This window comes from Oncorhynchus mykiss, chromosome 12 (genome assembly GCF_013265735.2).
Source record: "Oncorhynchus mykiss isolate Arlee chromosome 12, USDA_OmykA_1.1, whole genome shotgun sequence".
In the NCBI taxonomy this organism is placed as follows: Eukaryota; Metazoa; Chordata; class Actinopteri; order Salmoniformes; family Salmonidae; genus Oncorhynchus; species Oncorhynchus mykiss.
In genome coordinates this window covers 30,730,291-30,755,875 of record NC_048576.1, presented here as the reverse complement: position 1 = coordinate 30,755,875, position 25,585 = coordinate 30,730,291, and the positions used below count along the sequence as shown (strand labels likewise).

The window sequence follows — 25,585 nt, the reverse complement described above, 5'->3', positions numbered from 1 at the left end:
GGTGTGAGTAGTAGATCTGTACCAGTACAGGGGGATAGGCCAACAAGTGATATGTTTCCGTAAGATTGGATTTTTAGCAATGGTTATCAACTGTACTGCAGGGATGGAATGTAAGTTACAGAAAATTGAGGTTGTGGTGGCAGCTGCAGAGAGGTATTTGGATGTGCAAGACTTGACATCAGAAGTTACAGGGTGTGTTAAGTGGTGGTGTCCCATCCTTTCAGGTTGTTGGCCTGAAGTAGGACTAAATAGATTTAAATAGTGGAGTCGGGTGGTGTTTTTTTTGTGAGTGTAGTGTTAGATGGTAGGGTATTTGTAAAAAATAATTAAGCAAAGTATAAGGAAGTTGTACTCCAGTCTAGTAGGTTGCGGTAATGAAACAATTATTGGATGCCAACCGCCGTTAAACCTCATCGAAGAAGAAATAAGAAGGCGCACATCACAGAAGAAGCGAACGAGACCAAAAAGACAACATGAGAACAAGCTGACATAAACGCTCATAACGAAAAATACAAAAAAAACTAGATTATGTGATACATGCATTTCGAATATCGCGCATAAACTTACATTTGAAATAATCGATTTAATTCGATATATCGCCCAGCCCTATGGATAGGGTCTAGTCGCGAAAGTGCAGACACGAAACATCGGAACCATTTTGAGAATTGTAAACATTCGTCATTCATGCTTGGCAGTGCTCGTTGTAGCTCAATTCTCAATGGCAGTGGTGGGCTACTAGCTAGTTAACCGAATAATTATAGAGAAATACAGTGAACAGTGAAATAAAGACTAATTTAAAATCCAATACTTTTTTGGTATTATGAAAGTATCAGCATGGATGCAAAGCAAAAGCTTAAAACGTGCTTGCTTATTATAGAGATAATCATTTAGCGCGAGCCAAGTTACTCCCCACGGAATTTCCACTTTGACCTACCTTTCTTTTTCTTTCCACAACAATCAGTTGAAGTTGTTATGATGTTGGCGTGTCAACGATTTGTGAGTGTTGTGAGGAACTCAAGGACACTATCACGACATGTCACTACTTGGTCTCCGGTTGGAGCAGCATTCAATGCCCAGCAGAGGAAAGTTGATTTGTTTCAGAAGAACGTGGTAAGTCAGCTAACGTTAGAACTAGAAGTTAACTAGCTGCATAAAATCCCAACCTATATTAAATGTCCTCATTGTCAAAATCACCCATAATTGTGTTCACTAGAAAAATACTTGCTCTTTTATAAATGTGTCATTTGGGGTTGTTGTAATGATCAGCCTCGAAAACGAAGAGTTGGCCACAGACTTTTGACATGGCATTGTACGTGCTATATTTGCACAGGGATTATTCGGGGTTCCAGGGTTGAGTACTCCGGCTGGTTTCGAGGTGGCTCAACAACGAGCGCTCAGGGAAACAGAACAGTTGGTAGAAACAGCCTGCAATAACCCACCAGGCGCCCTGACCGTGGAGACCTTCGATCAACTTTCTGACAGCCTTTGCAAAGTGGCAGATTTGGTAATGGCTCACAGTCACACTCAGAGATCATTGGCATCGTCGTTGTCAAGCCAACCCTTGATGTTGTATTTTTTTCTTGCAGGCAGATTTTGTCAAAGTTGGCCATCCAGACCCTGCCTTTCGGGATGCTGCTGAGAAGGCATGCATAAACATTGGCACAGTAGTAGAAAGGTATGAACCCTCTTCCGTAGTTTCTCTAGTAAAGTATTACATGATGTCAAGCAAAACACGTTTTTAATACATTCTTTCTTTTTTTCTCTTTTTTGCCCTGATAGGCTGAACACTAATGTTGAACTGTGTAGGAGTCTCAAGAACCTACTAGATAACAAAGAGGTTCTGGATTCTTTGGACCCAGATACAAGGCATGTACAATCATCTTCCTGTTTGTACGATGAGTAGCAGTGCATTTTGTCTTTTGCCTGACGACTCAAACTGAATTCTTCCGCTGCTCAATGTTTGCTACATATTTCATTGCAGAGAAGAAACTAATGTCCGTGGGCGTAGTGTTTGGCTGGAGCAAGGAGGTTGGGTAGACAGGCAATCTTGTTTTACTGATATTTCGCAATACATTTTGCAGGAGAGTAGCAGAACTGTTCATGTTTGATTTTGAGATCAGTGGCATTCATCTGGATGAATCAAAGGTTAGTGATGTGATATAAATTACATTATTAGCCTATCACTTACACTTCATGGAATATATTTTTAAATCAATAATTGTCATGTACACATTGATTATTAGCCTACTAAGCCACATCCTCAGGGAAGTATAACCACAATGTGAGCTTAACCTAAACAGCACCTCTGTTTCAATGTATGAATCTTTTTCCTAGAGAGGGAAGGCGGTGAGCCTCAATGTCAACCTACTGGATCTGAACAATGAATTTCTAAATGGCACCCACCTGCCCAATAGGATAGAGAAGACGGCCCTGCCAGAACACATCCGACACTGCTTCTCCATAGACGGCAACTCCATCCAGATTGGAGGTCTCCATGCAGATTCTCCTGATGAACTGGTGTGTGTGTGTGTGTGTGTGTGTGCACGTGCACGTGCGCACAACCCAGAGGTTTATCTCTATACATAATTAGTGGTCTTCCAGCTACTGTCCCATGGTAGGAAATGGTATTGGGCATGTTTGTTTGCTGTGCAGTAGCCTATAGATATTAAATGCTTGTCCTTTTCTCTTAGGTGCGGGAGGCTGCTTATAAAATCTTTCTCTTTCCGAATTCAAGTCTGCTGCTTTGTCTGGATGACCTGTTGACTTGTAGGAATGAGCTAGCCAAATTAGTGGGCTATGAATCTTTTGCACACAGGGCTTTAAATGGAACTATGGCCAAGACTCCAGGTAAAGTACTCTGGCTGTTTACCTAATTTCTTTGTGCTCTGCTGCTTGGAAGAAATATTTGTAATTGATTTTATGATTCTTCGAACAGAGAAGTGTGTACTATGCTGTGTTGACCAGTGTGTTTAGTATGTTTTTGTTTTGCAGAGACTGTCATGAAATTCCTTGAATTGCTGACAGACAAACTCTCGGACAGGTATGGTAGGAGTCAGATAGCCAGACACTGGCATGAACACTGTACAACTCATCAATGTTTTGCCCATCTCAAACATACTGTAAGAGTAGCACATGCTCACACAATGTCCCTATTCCTCAATCCAGAACTGCCAAAGATTTTAACCTGATGAGGGATATGAAGATGAAAATGAACTCAAGAAGCACCGTGAGTCATCTTATAAATGCGTATAAGTAGCTCTCATGGTTCTGACATCCATGTGTAGGAGATCATGACAATCTTTCTGCTGTTTGATGTTTCAATGTTAAAAAAAAAATCCAAGGTACTCATGCCATGGGACCACTCCTACTTCAGCAGCGCTGTGCGGGCAGAGAGGTAAGATACCTATACAAAGGTATACAGTACTGTAAACCTATGAGTATATTCTAAGTGGAAATAATATGACTTGTCAACAAGGAATCGTTGGGAATCTCCTAAAGAAACTATTGAAAGGTTGACGGGAGTACCTGAGCTTTACTTTCTACTAAAAGGCCTCTAGAGGGGGCTTGTGTATTGCTTAACATTATTCGGGAAACGGTCTGTAATAACATAGCCTTACAAGTGTCTGTGTATGTTTGTGTGTGCAGGTATAACATCGATCCCAGCCTGTACAGTCCTTACTTCTCCTTAGGGGCCTGCATGGAGGGCCTCAACATGCTGTTCAGCCAGCTGCTGGGAGTCTCCTTCCAGAATGAACAGCCCATGGCAGGAGAGGTGTGGAGTGAAGAAGTCCGCAAGTTGGTGAGAGAACAGTCTCTGTCTGTATGACACTCAACACCAGTTTCTGGGAGCTCCTTTGAGTGAACCAGCAGAAAATGTAATAGTTGCTGCTTGGCTTTTTGTAATTTTAAGGCCCATCGTTTCTTTTGGGGATGGATTTTATTTTAAGCAGTCCTAAATGTCAGTTGGTTCTCTTAACAGGCTGTTGTCCATGAGACCGAGGGTCTTCTGGGATACATCTACTGTGACTTCTTCCGAAGGCCTGACAAACCACACCAGGTAAGACAAGCTGCTGCAGAAATACTGCCTAAAGCCTCTGCGAAAGTAAGATTCTAATGCTGATCATATCAAGGCTTTCTCTGTGCTCCCAGGATTGCCACTTCACCATCCAAGGGGGGCGTCTTAAGAAGGATGGGGAATACCAACATCCTGTGGTGGTGCTGATGCTGAGTCTGCCCCCTCCCACACGTAGCACCCCAACACTGCTCAACCCCGGCATGATGGAGAACCTGTTCCACGAGATGGGCCACGCCATGCATTCCATGCTGGGACGCACGCGTTACCAACATGTCACAGGTAACCTGAGTCCAGGCCAGAGCCTACTGCTTTAGGAGGAATTTCCCCTGTCTCTTATTACTGCATTGCATATGTTGCGCATTTGCTTAGCAGCCACATTTATTTGCTTAGCAGACACATTTAGTGAACTACCATATGATTAATAGGCCTACAGTCTTGTGTTTGTATGACCTACGATACAGTGCTAGCATGGCATGCTATCGCTAAACATTTTATGACATAGTACAGTTGGTAAACAATCTCTTTTGTGAGAGACTCATCTTCTGACTGGTCTTTTCCAGGAACTAGATGCTCCACTGACTTTGCTGAAGTCCCCTCCATCCTCATGGAGTTCTTTGCCACAGACTATCGGGTGGTAAATCAGTTTGCACGGCACTATCAGACCGGACAGGTGGGCAGCACAAGTTCATACCTATCCTCTGTAACTTTCCCTCACACACACACAACACAGTCATTCTTAAGATTATGTCATCTATATGGACTAGCAGTAGTTCTTGAGCTGTTTGTTTACTGCTGTGGTCCACAGATACAGAAGCTGTCCTATCAGACTGTCTGTTATTATAATAATAATAATATAGAATTTGGCAGCCCTTCTTTTGCCCCTTTGGTATGATAATAGTTCTGAGACGCATCACTAGCTCTGCATCAGCTCTGAACCAAATGCTCTCGGCTGCACTTGAACACACGTTGGTTTTGTGTGAAGTCTTTAGTGATTAGACAGACTACAAACAGTCAAGCTAATAGCAAACTATTTATTTAGCCAAATACTGAAGATACCAGAGGTTCACCACACTGAAGACTCGATAGATGGGTGTGTTTTGTGTTTCTCAGAAATATTTTGTTCTATTTCAGCCCCTGCCCAAGAGCATGGTCTCTCGCCTTTGTGAATCCAAGAGAATCTGTGGGGCTGCCGACACTCAGCTTCAGGTATATCCACAGTGGCAGTTTGTGTGTCTTTTCAGTACTTATTAAATACAATTATTGGCGTGTTTATTTTTTCACAGGTTTTTTATGCTGCTTTGGATCAAGTGTATCATGGCAAGCCACAAAATCGGTCAACGACAGACATTCTAAAAAAGATGCAAGAGAAATTCTATGGACTACCTTACGTTCCAAATACTGTAAGTGCCTAGATATCTTAGTGAGTCTCATAATACTGAAACTGTGGACGATGTACTGATCTGTGAATGTCAGATCCTTGGGGGTAAATAGTAATTAGACTATTCTCTCTACCGGATATAAACCATCCGGATATTGTACCCCCCTTACTGTGTGAGAGAGAATTTATATCCACAGAGAAACATAAAACAGAATAGAACAACCAACAGGCTATTTCTTCTCAACTGTAATTTGGACAATGATATTCTCCCTGAATTGGCTTACCACCACAGCTAACCAATATCTACTCCGTGAGTCCATTTTCTATTCATTTTACATTAGTTTGTTGCCAAATAGCAGAGCTCAGTTTTTCCCTGGGGTAGGATAAAAGTAGTTTCCCAAATGTGAAAAGACCAATTTATGTCGGAATGAAATATTATGCTGTACTTCTGACAGTTTCTGATTTTTATTTACAGTTGCAAAATGTGGTATTTTAATTTCAGGTGCAATTTAAGTTAGTGCCTGGCCATACAAACCAAACTGCATCTGTTAACTGCAGTGATCATATACACACTTTCACCCCGGTCTTAGTTTAGAACATGTTTGGAACTGTGACACTCAGCAAGTCTTTTGATAGGTCCTTATCTGTCATTGACTGTGAGAAGCAAAGGGGAGGGTTCCCACTGGATTTGGATTATAACAAGTCACCACACAGACAGCTGGGCTCTTATCATTAAAATAAGACTGCGTAGGAGTTAGAAACAACTGGCCAGAGAGAGAGAATACACAGAAGCAGCATCATTCCGATAGATACTGCACGTCTCACTTATGTTCTGTAGCCAATTTAGTAATCTTCTATAAGGTGGGAGAGAGGTTTGAAAAAATATTTTCAGATTAACAATGTTGCTTGAATACAAAATATTCAATCGAAAATATGGAAGTGTCTTTCAGTGCTGGGGTTAATTCCACAAATGCAATTCAAATTAAATCCCTCCCTGTAAATTCCATTTAATTCTATTTAAATTCCAGTCCAGTTTTTGAATTAAGAGGTAATTCAATTTCTCTCAATTTCAATGTTATATAAATTCCAATAATACAATTCCCAATTCAATATTATCCCCAACAATTCAACAAATTCAAATTGAATTCAATTCCCTCAGGCTTTCAGGCTGATCATGTCACTCACTCGCTGTTCAGACAGCCTAGCTATACTGGAAATATATATATATATATATATATATATATATATATATATATATATATATATATATATATATATAAATAAAGTTGAAATTATTTAAATCAAATCCTGCAGCCCATTTTTTATACTAACTACATGAATTCAATATTTGAACATTTCCCAAAGATAAAAATAGTTAATTAATTTATTAATTAATTCCAAAACTTGAATATTGTTGAAATTCGAATTGAAGTCAACGTAAATTCTCTACTTTAATGTGTGAATTCAAGAATTTAATTGGAATTTCAAATTAAATTGGAATTGACCCCAACCCTGGTGTCTTTAGATAAAGATGGGTAACTGGTATTCTTGTCCCTAGGCCTGGCAGCTGAGATTCAGCCACCTCATTGGGTACGGTGCTAAGTACTACTCATACCTCATGTCGCGCGCCATAGCCTCCATGGTGTGGAGGCAGTGCTTTCAAAAAGACCCCTTCAACAGGTGAGAGAAACTCACCTGACCTGACCCATGTTGTAAATATTTTCTCAAAAGTTATTTAGTCTGCCATGTGAAGTCTCTATTTATTTAACCAGTTAGGCCAGTTGAGAACAAGTACTCATCTACAACTGCGACCTGGCCAAGATAAAGCAAAGCAGTGCGACACAAACAACACAGAGTTACACATGGAGTAAACAAACGTGCAGTCAGTAACACAATAAAAATAAATGATATACAGTGTATGCAATTGTAGTAAGATTAGGGAGGTAAGGCAATAAATAGGCCATGGTGGCGAAATAATTACATTTTAGCAATTAAACACTGGAGTGATAGATGTGCATTAGATGAATGTGCAGAGATACTGGGGTACAATTAATTGTATAGTTCATTCCAGTAATTGGCAGCAGAGAACTGGAACAAGGGAGTTGGCTTTGGGGATGACCAGTGAAATATACCTGCTAGAGCGTGTGCTACGGGTGGGTGCTGCTATGATGACCAGTGATCTGAGATAAGGCAGGGCTTTACTTAGCAAAGACTTATAGATGACCTGGAGCCAGTGTGTTTGGCGTCTAATATGAAGCAAGGGCCAGCCAACGAGAGCATACAGGTTGCAGTGGTGGGTAGTACAGTGGGGCAAAAAAAGTATTTAGTCAGCCACCAATTGTGCAAGTTCTCCCACTTAAAAAGATGAGAGGCCTGTAATTTTCATCATAGGTACACTTCAACTATGACCGACAAAATGAGAAAAAAAAATCCAGAAAATCACATTGTAGGATTTATTTGCAAATTATGGTGGAAAATAAGTATTTGGTCAATAACAAAAGTTTCTCAATACTTTGTTATATACCCTTTGTTGGCAATGACAGAGGTCAAACATTTTCTGTAAGTCTTCACAAGGTTTTCACACACTGTTGCTGGTATTTTGGCCCATTCCTTCCATGCAGATCTCCTCTAGAGCAGTGATGTTTTGGGGCTGTTGCTGGGCAACACAGACATTCAACTCCCTCCAAAGATTTTCTATGGGGTTGAGATCTGGAGACTGGCTAGGCCACTCTAGGACCTTGAAATGCTTCTTACGAAGCCACTCCTTCGTTGCCCGGGCGGGGTGTGTTTGGGATCATTGTCATGCTGAAAGACCCAGCCATGTTTCATCTTCAATGTCCTTGCTGATGGTAGGAGGTTTTCACTCAAAATCTCACAATACATGGCCCCATTCATTCTTTCCTTTACACGGATCAGTCGTCCTGGTCCCTTTGTAGAAAAACAGCCCCAAAGCATGATGTTTCCACCCCATGCTTCACAGTAGGTATGGTGTTCTTACCAAAAAGTTATATTTTGGTTTCATCTGACCAAATGACATTCTCCCAATCTTCTTCTGGATCATCCAAATGCTCTCTAGCAAACTTCAGACGGGCCTGGACATGTACTGGCTTAAGCAGGGGGACACGTCTGGCACTGCAGGATTTGAGTCCCTGGCGGCGTAGTGTGTTACTGATGGTAGGCTTTGTTACTTTGGTCCCAGCAGGTCATTCACTAGGTCCCCCCGTGTGGTTCTGGGATTTTTGCTCACCGTTCTTGTGATCATTTTGACCCCACGGGGTGAGATCTTGCGTGGAGTCCCAGATCGAGGGAGATTATCAGTGTTCCCAGCCTGGTGCAGGTCTACAATTTTGTTTCTGGTGTACTTTGACAGCACTTTGGTCTTGGCCATAGTGGAGTTTGGACTGTGACTGTTTGAGGTTGTGGACAGGTGTCTTTTATACTGATAACAAGTTCAAACAGGTGCCATTATTACAGGTAACAAGTGGAGGACAGAGGAGCCTCTTAAAGAAGAAGTTACAGGTCTGTGAGAGCCAGAAATCTTGCAGAAATCTTGCAGAAATACTTATTTTCCACCATAATTTGCAAATAAATTCATAAAAAATCCTACAATTAGATTTTCTGGATTTTTTTTTCTCATTTTGTCTGTCATAGTTGAAGTGTACCTATGATGAAAATTACGGGCCTCATCTTTTTAAGTGGGAGAACTTGCACAATTGGTGGCTGACTAAATACTTTTTTGCCCCACTGTACATGGGGCTTTGGTCACAAAAGGGATGGCACTGTGATACACTACATCCAATTTGCTGAGTAGAGTGTTGGAGGCTATTTTGTACATGACATCGCCGAAGTCGAAGATCGGTAAGATGGTCAGTTTTACTAGGGTATGTTTGGCAGCATGAGTGAAGGAGGCTTTGTTGCGAAATAGGAAGCCGATTCTAGATTTCATTTTGGATTGGATTTGCTTAATGTGAGTCTGGAAGGAGAGTTTACAGTCTAACCAGACACCTAGGTATTTGTAGTTGTCCACATATTCTAAGTCAGAACCGTCCATAGTAGTGATGCTAGACGGGCAGGCTACGGGCAGCGATCGGTTGAAGAGCATGCATTTAGTTTTACTTGCATTTAAGAGCAGTTGGAGGCCACGGAAGGAGTGTTGTATGGCATTGAAGCTCGTCTGGAGGTTAGTTAACTCAGTGTCCAAAGAAGGGCCAGAAGTATACAGAATGGTGTCGTCTGCATAGAGGTGGATCAGAGAATCACCAGCAGCAAGAGTGACATCATTGATGTATACAGAGAAAAGAGTCAGCCCGAGAATTGAACCCTGTGGCACCCCCATAGAGACTTCCAGAGGTCCGGACAACAGGTCTTACGATTTGACACAATGAACACTATCTGAGAAGTAGTTGGTGAAGCAGGCGAGGCAGTCATTTGAGAAACCAAGGCTGTTGAGTCTGCCGATAAGAATGCGGTGATTGACAGAGTTGAAAGCCTTGGCCGGCTGCACAGTATTGTCTTTTATTGATGGTGATTATGATATCGTTTAGGACCTTGAGCGTGGCTGTGGTGCACACATGACCAGCTAGGAAACCAGATTGCATAGCGGAGAAGGTACGGTGGGATTTGAAATGGTCGGTGATCTGTTTAACTTGGCTTTCGAAGATTTTACTTTAGGGAAATCTGTACTAGCTGGATTCGCTCACACTAGTCTGAACATGACAGTGACAAAGAAAATAACCACACACCCACATCACAGATGTCACTGTGACATCAGGGGATTTGTGTTTTGAAATTGAGTATTGTTTTGCCTGGGGTGTTATGTTTTTCTCAGGGCTGTTTTTTTCTTTCTGCTCTTTGTGTCTTTGTCATGGGGGCTTGTAGAGTGGCAGACTACAGTCAGTGGCAGTGAAAGCACAGCTCAACCCACTGGAAAACCAAGCCAGTACAGTATTCAGACATATCCTTATCTGTCTGACATAAACCCCAATACTATCTCTCTCTGCCTATTCACCCCCTCCGTTTAATGTCCCCACACAGGGACATGGGAGAGCGATATCGAAGGGAGATGCTAGCTCATGGAGGTAGTAAGGAGCCCATGCTTATGGTGGAAGGTAAGGACACTCACTATTTTTCTTGGCCGCTACCTTCCTCCCTTTCTTTAGGGTTCTTGCACTATTTTTCTCCTATTAGTTCCTTCCCCAGGTCACCACTCCTGTATGTATAGTACAGTGCCTTCAGAAAGTATTCACAACCCTTGACCACTTTTTTTTTGTGTTATAACCTGAATTTGAAATTGATTAAATGTTTTTTTTATTGTCACTGGCCAACAACACACACTATCCCATAATGTCAGTGGAATTATGCTTTTCAAAATGGTAATAAATCAATTAAAAAGCTGACATGTCTTGAGTCAATGAGTAATCAACCCTTTAGTTATGGCAAGCATAAATAAGTTCAGGAGTAAAAATGTGCTTAACAAGTCACATAAGTTGCATGCAATAATAGTATTTAACATGATTTTTGAATGACTACCTCATGTCTGTACCCCACACATACAATTATCTGTAAGGTTCCTCAGTCGAACACTGAATTTCAAACACGGACCACAAAGACCAGGGAGGTTTTCTAATGCCTCGCGAAGGACAGCTATTGGTTGATGGTAAAAATAAAAAAAAGCAGACATTGAATATCCCTTTGAGCATGGTGAAGTTATTAATTACACTTTTGATGGTGTATCAAAACACCCAGTCACTACAAAGATACAGGTGTACTTCCTAACTCAATTACCAAAGAGGAAGGAAACTGATCAGGGATTTCACCATGATGACAATGTTGACTTTTAACAGTTACAGAGTTTAATGGCTGTGACAGGAGAACTGAGGATGGATGAACTTTATAGTTACTCCACAATACTAACCTAATTGACAGAGTGAAAAGAAGGAAGCTTGAAGAGAATACAAATATTCCAAAACATGCATCCTTTTTGCAACAAGGCAATAAAGTAATTCTGCAAGAAAATGTGATAAAGCAACTACATTTTTGTCCTGAATAAAAAGTGTTATGTTTGGGGAAAATCCAATACAAGGCATTACTGAGTACCACTTACCATTTTTTTTAGCATAGTGGTGCCTGCATCATGTTATGGGTATGCTTGTAATCGTTAAGGACTGGGGAGTTGTTCAGGATAAAAAAGAAACGGAATAGAGCTAAGCACAGGCAAAATCCTAGAGGATTCAGTCTGCTTTCTACCAGACACTGGGAGATAAATTCACCTTTCAGCAAGACAATAACCTAAAACACAAGGCCTAATCTACACGAGTTGATTACCAAGAAGACAGTGAATGTTCCTGAGTAGCTGAGTTAGTTTTGACTTAAATCTACTTGGAAAAACTATGGCAAGACCTGAAACTGTTTGTCTTGCTATGATCAACAACCAATTAGACAGCTTAAAGAATGTTTGGTAAGTTTTGCACAATCCAGGTGTGGATAGCTCTTAGAGACTTAGCCAGAAAGACTCACAGCCACAATCACTGCCAAAGGTGCTTCTATAAAGTATTGACTCAGGTGTGAATATAAATTAAATATTTCTGTATTGAATTTTCAATAAATCTGCTATCTGCAAAGTTTTCACTTTGTCATTGTGGGGTATTGTGTGTCGATGGGTGAGAGAAAAAAAAAATTAAATCCATTTTGGTTTCAGGCTGTAAAACAACCAAATGTGGAATAAGTCAAGGGGATAGAATACTTTCTGAAGGCACTGTATATTATCAACTTATATCATTTTGGCAAAGCCATCAATGCATAGTTTGTTTTGTAAGTGTATATGCCTGAGGCACAGGCTTTGGCTACTTCAAACTCTTAATTATAGCTGTGTGATGATGGCAGTTGCTTTGCTTTTCCCTGGGTTTGGAAACAGGTAAGGGCTCCTACTATGCATCATGGCCCTCTGATGCCTCCCAGGTTATCCTGAAACCACCATAAATCTCAAGACGGGAAGCTTTATTTGTGTTTAAAGGAAAGATTCACCCATTCCCCAGGAATAGATCGAATCAAATGTTATTTGTCACATACGCCGAATACAACAGGTGTAGACAGTGAAATGCTTACTTTCAAGCACTTAACCAACAATGCAGTTAAGAAAATACAACAACAAAAAATGTAAGAGAATAACAAATGATTGAAGAGCAGCAGTAAATAACAATAGCGGGGCTATATACAGGGGGCACCGGTATTGAGGTAATATGTACATGTAGGTAGAGTTTTATTAAAGTGACTATGCCTAGATAATAACAAGAGTAGCAGCAGTGTTCTGGGGGGGGGGGGGGGGGGGGGGGCAAATGCATAGATAATAAGAGTAGCAGCAGTGTATGGGGGGGGGGCAATGCATTTAGTCTGGGTAGACATTTTATTAGCTGTTCAGGAGTCTTATGGCTTGGGGTAGAAGCTATTTAGGAGCCTCTTGGACCTAGACTTGGCGCTCCGGTATTGCTTTCTGTGCGGTAGCAGAGAGAACAGTCTATGGCTAGGGTGGCTGGAGTCTTTGACGATTTTTAGGGCCTTTCTCTGACACCGCCTGGTATAGAGGTCCTGGATGGCAGGAAGCTTGGTCCCGGTGATGGACTGGGCCGTACGCACTACCCTCTGTAGTGCATTGCGTTCGGAGGCCGAGCAGTTGCCATACCAGGCAGTGATGCAACCCGTCAGGATGCTCTCGATGGTGCAGCTGTAATACCTTTTGAGGATCCGAGACCCATGCCAAATCTTTTCTGTCTCCAGAGGGAGGTGTTTAGTCCCAGAGTCCTTAGCTTATTGATGAGCTTTGAGGGTACTATGGTGTTGAACGCTGAGCTGTAGTCAATAAATAGCGTTCTCAGATAGGTCTTCCTTTTGTCCAAGTGGGAAAGGGCAGTGTGGAGTGCAATAGATATTGCATGATCTGTTGGTGCCGTATGCAAATTGGAGTGGGCCTAGGGTTTCTGGGATAATGGTTTTGATGTGAGCCATTACCAGCCTTTCAAAGCATTTCATGGCTACAGACGTGAGTGCTACTGGTCGGTAGTCATTTAGGCAGGTTACCTTAGTGTTCTTGGGCACAGGGACTATGGTGGTCTGCTTGAAACATGTTGGTATTGCAGACTCCGACAGGGAGAGGTTGAAAATGTCAGTGAAGACACTTGCCAGTTGGTCAGTGCATGCTTGGAGTACACGTTCTGGTAATCCGTCTGGCCCTGCAGCCTTGTAAATGTTGACCTGTTTCAAGGTGTTATTCACATCGGCTGCGGTGAGCGTGATCACGCAATCGTCCGGAACAGCTGATGCTCTCATGCATGTTTCAGTGTTACTTCCCTCAAAGCGAGCATAGAAGTTATTTAGCTTGTCTTGTATTCTCGTGTCACTGGGCAGCTCTCGGCTGTGCTTCCCTTTGTAGTCTGTAATGGTTTGCAGGCTCTGCCACATCCGATGAGCGTTGGAGCTGGTGTAGTACGATTCGATCTTAGTCCTGCATTTGATGCTTTGCCTGATTGATGGTTCGTCGGAGGGCATAGCGGGATTTCTTATAATCTTCTGGGTTAGAGACCTGCTCGTTGAAAGCGGCAGCTCTACCCTTTAGCTCAGTGTGAATGTTGCCTGTAATACATGGCTTCTGGTTGGGGTATGTACGTACAGTCACTGTGGGGACGACGTCCTCGATGCACTTATTGATAAAGCCAGTGACTGATGTGGTGTATTCCTCAATGCCATCGGAAGAATCCCAGAACATATTCCAGTCTGTGCTAGCTAAACTACAGGACTGTTTTGCATCTGACCACTTTTTTTATAGACCGAGTCACTGGTGCTTCCTGCTTTAGTTTTTGCTTGTAAGCAGGAATCGGGAGGACAGAATTATGGTCAGATTTGCCAAATGGAGGGCGAGGGAGAGCTTTGTACGTGTCTGTGTGTGGGGTAAAGGTGGTCTGGAGTGTTTTTCCCTCTGGTTGCACGTTTAACATGCTGAATTACGGGGATCTAGGCCTGGTCGGGTTTCTGTATTATATCACTCCCATCTGACTCATTGAAGAACTCTCTGTCCAGTTTGAGGTGAGCAATCGCAGTTCTGATATCCAGAAGCTCTTTTCGGTCATAAGAGATGGTAGCAGCACATTATGTACAAAACAAGTTACGAACAACATATTTTTTTAAATAGTATGGTTGGTTAAGAGCCGATAAGATGGCAGCCTTCCCCTCCGGTGCCATCATGGAACATTGCTCAGAAATGCACAAAAACGAGAACGTTCAAAATGGGTGGATATTTCCTTTAATTTGCACACTTAATTCAAAGCCCTATTTATGGTGATACTTTGGAAACTCTCCAGATAGATTTTTACATCCATTTAGCAAATGTTGAAACTAGATGTTATTCTATCCACTCACACCCAAAAAGCTAAACCCACTCTCAACATTCCCTGGAGTCACTCAGAATTTTGGCACTGGCTCTTGTTTTTCATAGTCAGTTGCAGTGGGGCTCCTATAGTCTCAGTTGAAAGATGGGCTGAAGATCAAATACATTAATCAATGGCATTACTCTCCCATAGGGCCAAAGTGAGTTGTATATGGCTTTCATTTTCAATTGCTGTGTTAACTCAATCAGGCTCTGAGAGGTGACATGCATCTCTGGTAATTAACCTCTTAGTAGCTGTCAACATGACATGAGTACAGCCAAAGCTGAGTTGTTACAATACAGAACCAGCACAGATAATCAGCGGTGTATTTCAGGCCAATTTGACATGGACCTGGTTGGATCTAGTTTAATTTCTGTACATATGAATGAACTCAAACACAATGAATCCGGGTTAAAACAATAGCTCAATAGATTGAGCACTACAAATAAAATATCAAGATTTTCTTTCCCCCAGACAAGTTTCAAATTTGTCATTGAAGTCCTTTATCTAAATCTGTCCCCCTCTCTCCTGGCCTGTTCCATGGTTTGCAGGCATGCTTCAGAGCTCTCCTACCCTTGAAGAATTAGTGGACGCTCTAGTAGCTGACCTGGACACAGACTCAGTAACTTGCCGTGATGATTCCTCATGAGCAGATTGTACTTTTGTTGTTTTTTACCTACTGTGAATTATCACGGGAAATTAGGGGCAGGGCCCCTCCCCACTTACTTCATCCTACGCTTAGCGATGTTGAATTTCAAAATTGATATTACTCTGCAGTGGCCTGATGAGTATGAGGGAATGAAAATATGAAGTGTGTATAATATTGTATATGACTTGTGATGCATCCTTGTCTCATTGTGAATTATGAACCCTTAACATCCATGTTGCCAGTGCCAACCCTATATTGTCTATTTTTTTTGTCATCTGAACAACTAGTGTTCTCTTACTTGGCTATTACTCTGTAAATCTCTAGCTACATGTTTCAGCTATTGAATGAATCACTCTTGAATACTCTTTTTTGTGAGATAGACCATCAGCAGCCTGATTAGTGAAACAAGTGAAAGAGCTGTGGGCCTGCTATTGTTTTGACAGAGAATAAGGGGACGGAGGATGTCTGAAGGGCTGCAGATAAATGACAGACTCACTAAAGCAATACGGCTCCATGCTGGCCTCTGGAAGAGCTCTGCTGTATTCTCTGGTTTTCCTTCATACTAACGAACACCATTAAAATAATGATTGACACCCTGCTCGTAACGGCTTCATAATGTCAAAAACAAAGTATTAAAAATGGGTGCCATCCATCATTGAGATTTTTTATTATTTGTTAAACTATCTTTTTCTAAGCAATTGTACTAAAATACAATAGCTCAGAATTGTTTGTTCATCTTTATCAAGCGTGCCAATAATTTTGGATGAGACTGTAAATTATAAGCTTTTTAAAAATCCAAGAGAATTGGTTAAATTTAAACTTGGACTATATCAGACATTGGCCCACACATATTTGGTAATAGCAATGAGATGAGCTCTGGAAAATAACAGAAGCAGAAAATACAAGTTTGAATGGCTTTGAAACCAGCAAGTCACGTTTCTGTCAGCAGTTGCAATGTCTTTCACATAACCACAAGTCTGTTATGACAGTCAACATATCAAAGGTTATCCTCATGAAGAAATGGGCTCTGCTTTTAGGCCTACTCAGTTTAGTGAATCCCAGATCTTTAGTTTAATACAGCATGGGTCCACGTCTTCTCGTCTTCCTCATCAGACACTTCCACATCAGTTTGGTAGAGATCATGGTTCAGCTCACTGGGCAATGTGTTCTCTAATGGTCTTCTCTGTGAGTCCCAGGCAGGATATGTGGCCATACCATTGCTGTTCTCCGTGCTGCAAGGTTCCTCAGAGAACTGATAAGGGAAAAGCTTCACTTGACCTTAGGACAGGAAAATGCAGTTTTAGAGATGTTGATGGGACATGTCAAGTGCAGAAATTCAAGTTATGCACTCTTCTCAAATGTGGATTTGGCGCCATGTGCATATTAGTAAAGAATGACATGAAAAGGTTATTTGCAAGCCCAGGCTAACAGAACAACATACCACAAGTTATGCCCGTGCCATGGTAGCTGTTTGAGGTGATTTCATGTAGCTGATAGACCTGAATATTCTCAAAGCTGGGGAACTTTGCATCATGGCAGCTACCACCCTGGCATGGCTCTGATTAGTGCAAAAACAAAAGTTATTTACTTTTTACATTAACACAAGTGTTTATATCAAATATTTGGCATGGTATAAATACAGCATAATATCTGCATTAAACATTGTTTGACATGATTACAATCTTAGTCGACACGAGGGATGAGTGAGAATCTGTGATTCAGGCAGGGTTACCATGAGGTTTCTTCTCCAGCTGTCTTTTGCAGTAGATGGCACAGAAAAGCATTAGGGCCAGTAGGACAGAAGTCAGAGCGATGCAGATGACTACAGCCAGGACAGTGTCCCTGGAGCTTGCCACAACAGACGAAAGGGGCACCAGGTTCACCCTGCTACTGCCTACACAGTAAACATGCATAAACACACACGCATGTGCACAAATATCACTACAGCTGTTTATCCTTGGGTGCAATACAGCACACCCACAAACATGCATTTAATTATAGAACAGTTCTTACCTTGGAATATTGAAGTCTCATGTTAAAAGGAACCACCAACTTTCATATGTTCTCATGTTCTGAGCAAGGAACTTAAACGTTAGCTTTTTTACATGGCACATATTTCACTTCTCCAACACTGTTTTTTGCATTATTTAAACCAAATTGAACATTATTTATTTGAGTCTAAATGGATTTTTATTGATGTATTATATTATGTTAAAATAAGTGTTAATTCAGTATTGTTGTAATTGTCATTATTCTAAATAAAAAATGTTAAAAAAAAAAAAAAAATTGTCCAATTTAATCGGTATCTGCTTTTTTTTGGTCCTCCAATCGGTATCGGCGTTGAAAAATCATAATCGGTCGACCTCTAGTTGTTATGACACCCACTTTCTCAAAGTATTTAAGTATGGGATAATTCAGATTTGTAATTGAGTGTGGGTGCAGTGTGTGTTGGCATGTGTATATTAGGTTTTCAGTAAGGCAGTGAATGCTATCTCATATGTCCTCTTTGGTAGTGGCTTCTCAAATCCAAAGACAGCACATTGAGTCTGGTTGTCTTTGTCTCCCCAAATCTTTCCTGCTTATCAGTTCAGATAGAGGACAATCCACTGAAACAAATTTACATGCTGATCTAATCATAACACTGTTCTGTGCCAAAACCCTTTGGTTTGACAACCAAACCGAACATACCCTGGGGCATCACCAAACTGAACCACCAGAACAGAGGTGTCTAAAAGGTGTCAGGAAATCAAAAACAAGCACATATTAATTTTTTTCAAGCTTATTTTCTCAAAAAAGTGATTGGAAGTACAAACTACGGTAAGATCCTTCAGTTGGAAGGATATGCAATAACTTACTTGTGCTGGTCTACACTTTGTTTTTGTTTTATAAAAGTCACTATGAATGAAATGCTGCTCCATCACAACTGGAGGCATGTAGTGAGAAGACACTTGGAGAGCACTGTCACTCTAGGATACAACAACCTATTTGTCTCATAAGAATTTCACATTTCAACTACAAGAGTTCTCAGATGGACTTCAAATAAGTTTTTGCAATCTCAAAATCATCTAAATATGCCTTTTATGGTATCAAAGTGTGCTTCAATACCAGGAGTATTTTTCCATACCTAACATCTAACAGTAGGTTGTAACATCTGGGAAATGTGTTCTTATTTCAACCCCATTTGACTGCCAAGTTAAACACAGAGAGAGACGGAAGTTCAACAGCCAGCTAGCTCACACTCCACTACAAAATAGTGGTGGGCATGATTTGATCTTCCAAGAATTTCATTTGAGGCTGGTACATAGTGGATATGTGTGTGCAAACAATCCCAGAAAGATGGTTAAACAGACAGACATCAGTAAAGCACATTTCACATGTTCCCTGGAAATATTTTCTTAAATTATTCTAAAAGTGGTACAGTAACATTAAGCGTGCTTATAGTACATGGACTGAAGCCCAATCTTGCCTATGGGGAAATCAAAATCACATAAAATGTTATTTGTCAAATGCACTGAATATAACAGCCGTAGATTTTTCCCGTGAAATGCTTACTTATGAGCCCTTTCCCAACAGTGCAGTTAAAAAGTAAGAAAAAAAGAATTAGTAAATAAGAAGAAATAAACGGAAATAGTAACATAATAAAATAATAACGAGGCTATATACAAGGAATACCGCTACCGAGTCAATGTGCAGGACTGCGATTACTCGCCATGGACTGGCAGAATCCTTTTTTTCCTTTAACGAGTCTGACGAGGCCGACGCAAACTATACAGTGCCTTGCGAAAGTACAGTGCCTTGCGAAAGTATTCGGCCCCCTTGAACTTTGCGACCTTTTGCCACATTTCAGGCTTCAAACATAAAGATATAAAACTGTATTTTTTTGTGAAGAATCAACAACAAGTGGGACACAATCATGAAGTGGAACGACATTTATTGGATATTTCAAACTTTTTTAACAAATCAAAACTGAAAAATTGGGCGTGCAAAATTATTCAGCCCCCTTAAGTTAATACTTTGTAGCGCCACCTTTTACTGCGATTACAACTGTAAGTCGCTTGGGGTATGTCTCTATCAGTTTTGCACATCGAGAGACTGAAATGTTTTCCCATTCCTCCTTGCAAAACAGCTCGAGCTCAGTGAGGTTGGATGGAGAGCATTTGTGAACAGCAGTTTTCAGTTCTTTCCACAGATTCTCGATTGGATTCAGGTCTGGACTTTGACTTGGCCATTCTAACACCTGGATATGTTTATTTTTGAACCATTCCATTGTAGATTTTGCTTTATGTTTTGGATCATTGTCTTGTTGGAAGACAAATCTCCGTCCCAGTCTCAGGTCTTTTGCAGACTCCATCAGGTTTTCTTCCAGAATGGTCCTGTATTTGGCTCCATCCATCTTCCCATCAATTTTAACCATCTTCCCTGTCCCTGCTGAAGAAAAGCAGGCCCAAACCATGATGCTGCCACCACCATGTTTGACAGTGGGGATGGTGTGTTCAGCTGTGTTGCTTTTACGCCAAACATAACGTTTTGCGTTGTTGCCAAAAAGTTCACTTTTGGTTTCATCTGACCAGAGCACCTTCTTCCACATGTTTGGTGTGTCTCCCAGGTGGCTTGTGGCAAACTTTAAACAACACTTTTTATGGATATCTTTAAGAAATGGCTTTCTTCTTGCCACTCTTCCATAAAGGCCAGATTTGTGCAATATACGACTGATTGTTGTCCTATGGACAGAGTCTCCCACCTCAGCTGTAGATCTCTGCAGTTCATCCAGAGTGATCATGGGCCTCTTGGCTGCATCTCTGATCAGTCTTCTCCTTGTATGAGCTGAAAGTTTAGAGGGACGGCCAGGTCTTGGTAGATTTGCAGTGGTCTGATACTCCTTCCATTTCAATATTATCGCTTGCACAGTGCTCCTTGGGATGTTTAAAGCTTGGGAAATCTTTTTGTATCCAAATCCGGCTTTAAACTTCTTCACAACAGTATCTCGGACCTGCCTGGTGTGTTCCTTGTTCTTCATGATGCTCTCTGCGCTTTTAACGGACCTCTGAGACTATCACAGTGCAGGTGCATTTATACGGAGACTTGATTACACACAGGTGGATTGTATTTATCATCATTAGTCATTTAGGTCAACATTGGATCATTCAGAGATCCTCACTGAACTTCTGGAGAGAGTTTGCTGCACTGAAAGTAAAGGGGCTGAATAATTTTGCACGCCCAATTTTTCAGTTTTTGATTTGTTAAAAAAGTTTGAAATATCCAATAAATGTCATTCCACTTCATGATTGTGTCCCACTTGTTGTTGATTCTTCACAAAAAAATACAGTTTTATATCTTTATGTTTGAAGCCTGAAATGTGGCAAAAGGTCGCAAAGTTCAAGGGGGCCGAATACTTTCGCAAGGCACTGTATACTGTTTTCTCTGGTACAGGCCCAGATCCCTGTGATTTGCATGGAGAGGAGGCAGAGAAAAAGGGGCCGGAGGGCGGGCTGCCTTCTGAGAATTCATGGCCGATCGAATAAACCCCCACATTCTTCCATTCTGCAAGCAAACGTGCAGTCTTTGGACAATAAAATAGATGACCTACGCGGAAGATTAAACTACCAACAGGACATTAAAAACTGTAATATCTTATGCTTCACGGAAACGTGGCTGAACAACCACACTATCAACATACAGCTGCCTGGTTATATGCTGCACCGGCAGGATAGAACAGCGGCGTCTTTTATTTTTGTAAATAACAGCTGGTGTACGATATCTAAGGAAGTCTCAAGCTATTGTGAGATAGTGTATCATGATAAACTTTAGACCACACAACCTACCTAGAGAGTTTTCATCTGTGTGTTTCGTTGTTGTTTACATACCACCACAGTCAGAGGTTGGCACTAAGACAGCATTGAATGAGCTGTATTCCGCCATAAGCAAACAAGAAAACGCTCACCCAGAGCTCGCCCTTGATGGGGTCAAATTGGGGTCATGATAGGGGCTGCCCCAAATGTTTGATGTATTATAATGTATTATAATAAAATAATTGATATTCTTATGTTGTATTAATAGAAGGGGAGGGGCTATGGGACCCCTCCTCCTCTACATTTATAGGGTCCTAGACTACAGATTAACAATATATATATTCATTGTAAGGTTTTAGAATTGTTCCAATCTTTTCTAAGTCTCTGCCTCTTATAAAGAAACGGGGTCTGTGAAAAAGCATTTCAAAGATAAACAAAGAGCCCTTACAGGGGAGTAGAAGAGATAAGAGGCTAGTCAGACATACCTCTATAAATCAACTTGGGGGAGTGGACATTTACTGCTGAGGCCTTAGAAAACACTGGAACTATTGTATCTCTTGCAAGTTATTATAGCTGTGTATGCATGGGCTTGGTCTGAGGAGTAGCAGGTAATGACGTATGCAGTGACATCACAGGGGGTTGACTACAAGCATGATAAAAGTAACTTGGACTTTTCCTATGGGGCAGAACTCATGAGAGACATCAGTTGTATGTGTGATGTTTGATCTTTGACTTCTGTCTACAGCTGTATTTTGATTCAAATTGTTATGATTTATAAGTGCACATTTTGACCATAATTCTAATTTCCTGATTCCTGCTTACAAGCAAAAATTAAAGCAGGAAGCACCAGATCAATAAAAAAAAGTGGTCAGATGAAGCAGATGCTAAGCAACAGAACTGTTTTGCTAGCACAGACTGAAATATGTTCCGGGATTCCTCCGGTGGCATTGAGGAGTACACCACATCAGTCATTGGCTTCATCAATAAGTGCATCGATGACGTCTGTCGTAGCAGAATCAGAATTAGTTAGGTAACATTGATAAATAAGATGTTTTATCTACTTTCATAAATATGCTTATGTGGGTAAAGTCACTTGGGGCCCAGAGAGGGGAGAGGTCAGGCTTGTCTTTATATGTGAAGGTTTCTTTTAAACCATGTGAAGGGATGATTGGGGGGGAACCAATTATCTCTTGGCTCCACAATGTCTGTGCTAGTCACTCCCTACTTTTCCCATTTGGGGGAAGAGTATGGCAGTGTCTGGAACCATTGTATGTCCCCTCTGATGTTGCCCTTATCTTGACTTAGAGGCTCACTCTCCTCTACATGAGCTTGTCCAGGAGGGATTGTATTTGAGATGGGAGTATCTAGAATTGACAATTGATATATGCCATTGGATGAGGTAATGTTTTGGCACTATGTTGTACCAAGAACAAGATAAGAACTTCGTTTAGGAGACCAAACTGAACGATAATGTATAGCTAATGCTGTCTGGCTATGGGATACTCCTCTCTCAAGTAAAAGTCTTCCTTTATGCAGTTTTCCTAAGACCTGTGGTTCGTCATTGTGAGTTGGGAGGGGTGGATCTTTGCTATAAAAGATCTCAGTTGCCATTTTGTAAGCACTCTCAGAATTCATTTATAGACTGAATTGATCTGAGAGTCAAATGGCTATGGGGAAGCTCATATTATTAAAAGATTAAGTTTAAAGTATAACTCTGACTTGTGTGTGGTTTATAAACTCTCCTTTCACTTAGTAATACAGGAAATTACCACGACACGTCGTACCTACAGTGACCGTGATGTCAAGCAAAGAGGCACTGAGTTTGAAGGTAGGCCGTGAAATACATCCACAGGTACACCTCCAATTGACTCAAATTATGTCAATTAGCCTATCAGAAGACTCAGTTACACCAGCTCTGTCAGGAGGAATGGGCCAAAATTCACCCAACTTATTGTGGGAAGCTTGTGGAAGGCTACCCGAAACGTTTGACCCAAGTTAAACAATTTAAAGGCAATGCTACCAAATATGAGTGTATGTAAACTTCTGACCCACTGGGAATGTGATGAAAGAAATAAAAGTAGAAATAAATCACTCTCTACTATTATTCTGACATTTCACATTCTTAAAATAAAGTGGTGATCCTAACTGACCTAAGACAGGGACTTTTTACTGGTATTAAATGTCAGGAATTGTGAAAAACTGAATTTAAATGTATTTGGCTAAGGTGTATGTAAACTTCCGACTTCAACTGTATGTAAAAATGCTGTTCATTGACTACAGCTCAGCATTCAACACCATGGTACCCTCCAAACTCATCATTAAGCTTGAGACCCAGGGTCTCGACCTCGCCATGTGCAACTGGGTCCTGGACTTCCTGAAGGGCCGCCCCCCAGGTTTTGAAGGTAGGAAACAACATCTCTACTCCGCTGATCCTCAACACTGGGGCCCCACAAAGGTGTGTTCTCAGCCCCCTCCTGTACAACCTGTTCACCTACGACTACGTGGCCATGCACACCTCCATCCATGCACGCTTCCAACTCAATAAAGTTTGCAGATGACACAACAGTGGTAGGCTTATTTACCAACAATGACGAGACAGCCTACAGGGAGGAGGTGAGGGCCCACGGAGTATGGTGTCAGGAAAATAACCTCTCACTCAATGTCAGAAAAACAAAAGAGATTATTGTGGACTTCAGGAAACAGCAAAGGGAGCACCCCCCTATCCACATCGACGGGACAGCAGTGGAGAAGGTGTAAAGTTTTAAGTTCCTTGGTGTACCGACAAACTGAAATGGTCCACGCACACAGACAGTGTGGTGAACAAGGCGCAACAGCGCCTCTTCAACCTCAGGAGGCTGAAGAAATTTGGCTTGTCACCAAAAACACTCACTAACTTTTACAGGTGCACAATTGAGAGCATCCTGTCGGGCTGTATCACCGCCTGGAATGGCAACTGCACCGCCCACAACCGCAAGGCTCTCCAGAGGGTAGTGCAGTCTGCACAACGCATCACAGGGGGCAAACTACCTGCCCTCCAGGAAACCTACAACATCCGATGTCACTGGAAGGCAAAACATATCATCAAGGACAATAACCACCCGAGCCACTGCCTGTTCACCCCGCTTCCATCCAGAAGGCGAGGTCAGTACAGGTGTATCAAAGCTGGGACAGAGAGATTGAAACTACAGCTTCTATCTCAAGGCCATCAGATTGTTAAACAGCCACCACAAGCACAGAGAGGCGGCTGCCTACCTACAGACTTGATATCATTGGCCACTTTAATAAATGGAATACTAGTCACTTTAATAATGCCACTTCAAGAATGTTTACATATCTCGCATTACTCATTTCATATGTATATAAAGAATACTGTGTCCTTCACTATCCATTCTTTACTATCTATTGCATCTCAGCTGCTCTGTCACTGCTCATCCATATATTGTATACTGATATATTCTTATCCCATTCCTTTACTAGATTGTGTGTATTAGGTTTAGTTGTGGAATTTTTTCAGATATTAGGTTTTGTTGTGAAATTGTTAGATATTACCTGTTAGATACTGCTGCACTGTTGGAACCAGAAGCATAAGCATTTCGCTACACTTGCAATAACATCTGCTAACCATGTGTATGTGACTAATACAATTTGTGTCTGTGTGAGTGTGGCGTCAATATGTATGTCTGTGAGAGTATGTAGTGTGTGTGAGTGTGCATAGATCATTTGTATTGATGAAAAGGCCTACTCACAGAGAGGCTCATAGGCATGAGGAGGGTCTCCACAGGGTACACAGTCCATGTCCTGAAACCCACTCAGCTTGCTTTTCCTATAGAACCTGTAATACAACAACAACAGCATATGTGATGGAAAATGGAGACACTTCGAAGATAATGGGGAGGATGAGACAGCAGCTGTCCTCACCCGGGCAGACAGTCTCCACACACAGCGTTTCCTGTGGTGGTGCAGTTGGCTCTATGGAGGCGGCTGGTGTGGGCACATGATAGACACGGCTTGCATTTCTGCCCTCCTGTTTCCTCTTTGTAGCGCCCCGGTCTGCAGGGTGCACAGCGAGCACCCGCCCCATAGCCAAAACCACATTCCTGAGGGGTTTAACAAACACACACAGGATACCCAGTTGATGGTGTGGTGGGGGTTGGGAGTTTGTTAAGGAACAGCAAGCAGAGGTCGCTGACAGTGGTTGAGAGAGAAAGAGACAACTTGCATAGTAACATGTGTAAAATGTTTCATATGTCAACAAAGTATGTAACAGGAAATACATAA

The 25,585-nt window shown here is 41.5% G+C and overlaps 2 protein-coding genes across 2 annotated transcripts; one reads left to right on the top strand and one right to left on the bottom strand.

Annotated features, from left to right (window-relative positions):
* Positions 1–435: 435 nt before the first annotated feature.
* On the top strand, positions 436–16,111 carry mipepb (mitochondrial intermediate peptidase b). The gene is made up of 19 exons (XM_021623465.2): positions 436–1,110; positions 1,331–1,504; positions 1,587–1,675; positions 1,780–1,866; positions 2,082–2,145; positions 2,335–2,517; positions 2,691–2,847; positions 2,992–3,040; positions 3,166–3,226; positions 3,342–3,394; positions 3,646–3,799; positions 3,980–4,057; positions 4,150–4,354; positions 4,636–4,745; positions 5,207–5,281; positions 5,359–5,475; positions 7,012–7,133; positions 10,488–10,561; positions 15,421–16,111. Exons 1-19 carry the CDS (start codon positions 973–975, stop codon positions 15,516–15,518), a joined length of 2,088 nt encoding a protein of 695 aa, XP_021479140.2. The 5' UTR covers positions 436–972; the 3' UTR covers positions 15,519–16,111.
* A 52-nt stretch (positions 16,112–16,163) lies between these two features.
* Positions 16,164–17,647, bottom strand: LOC110536847 (tumor necrosis factor receptor superfamily member 19). Its single transcript, XM_021622519.2, has 3 exons — positions 17,251–17,647; positions 16,960–17,076; positions 16,164–16,796 (listed from the first exon to the last, which is right to left on the bottom strand). Exons 1-3 carry the CDS (start codon positions 17,507–17,509, stop codon positions 16,585–16,587), a joined length of 588 nt encoding a protein of 195 aa, XP_021478194.2. The 5' UTR covers positions 17,510–17,647; the 3' UTR covers positions 16,164–16,584.
* Positions 17,648–25,585: the final 7,938 nt, after the last annotated feature.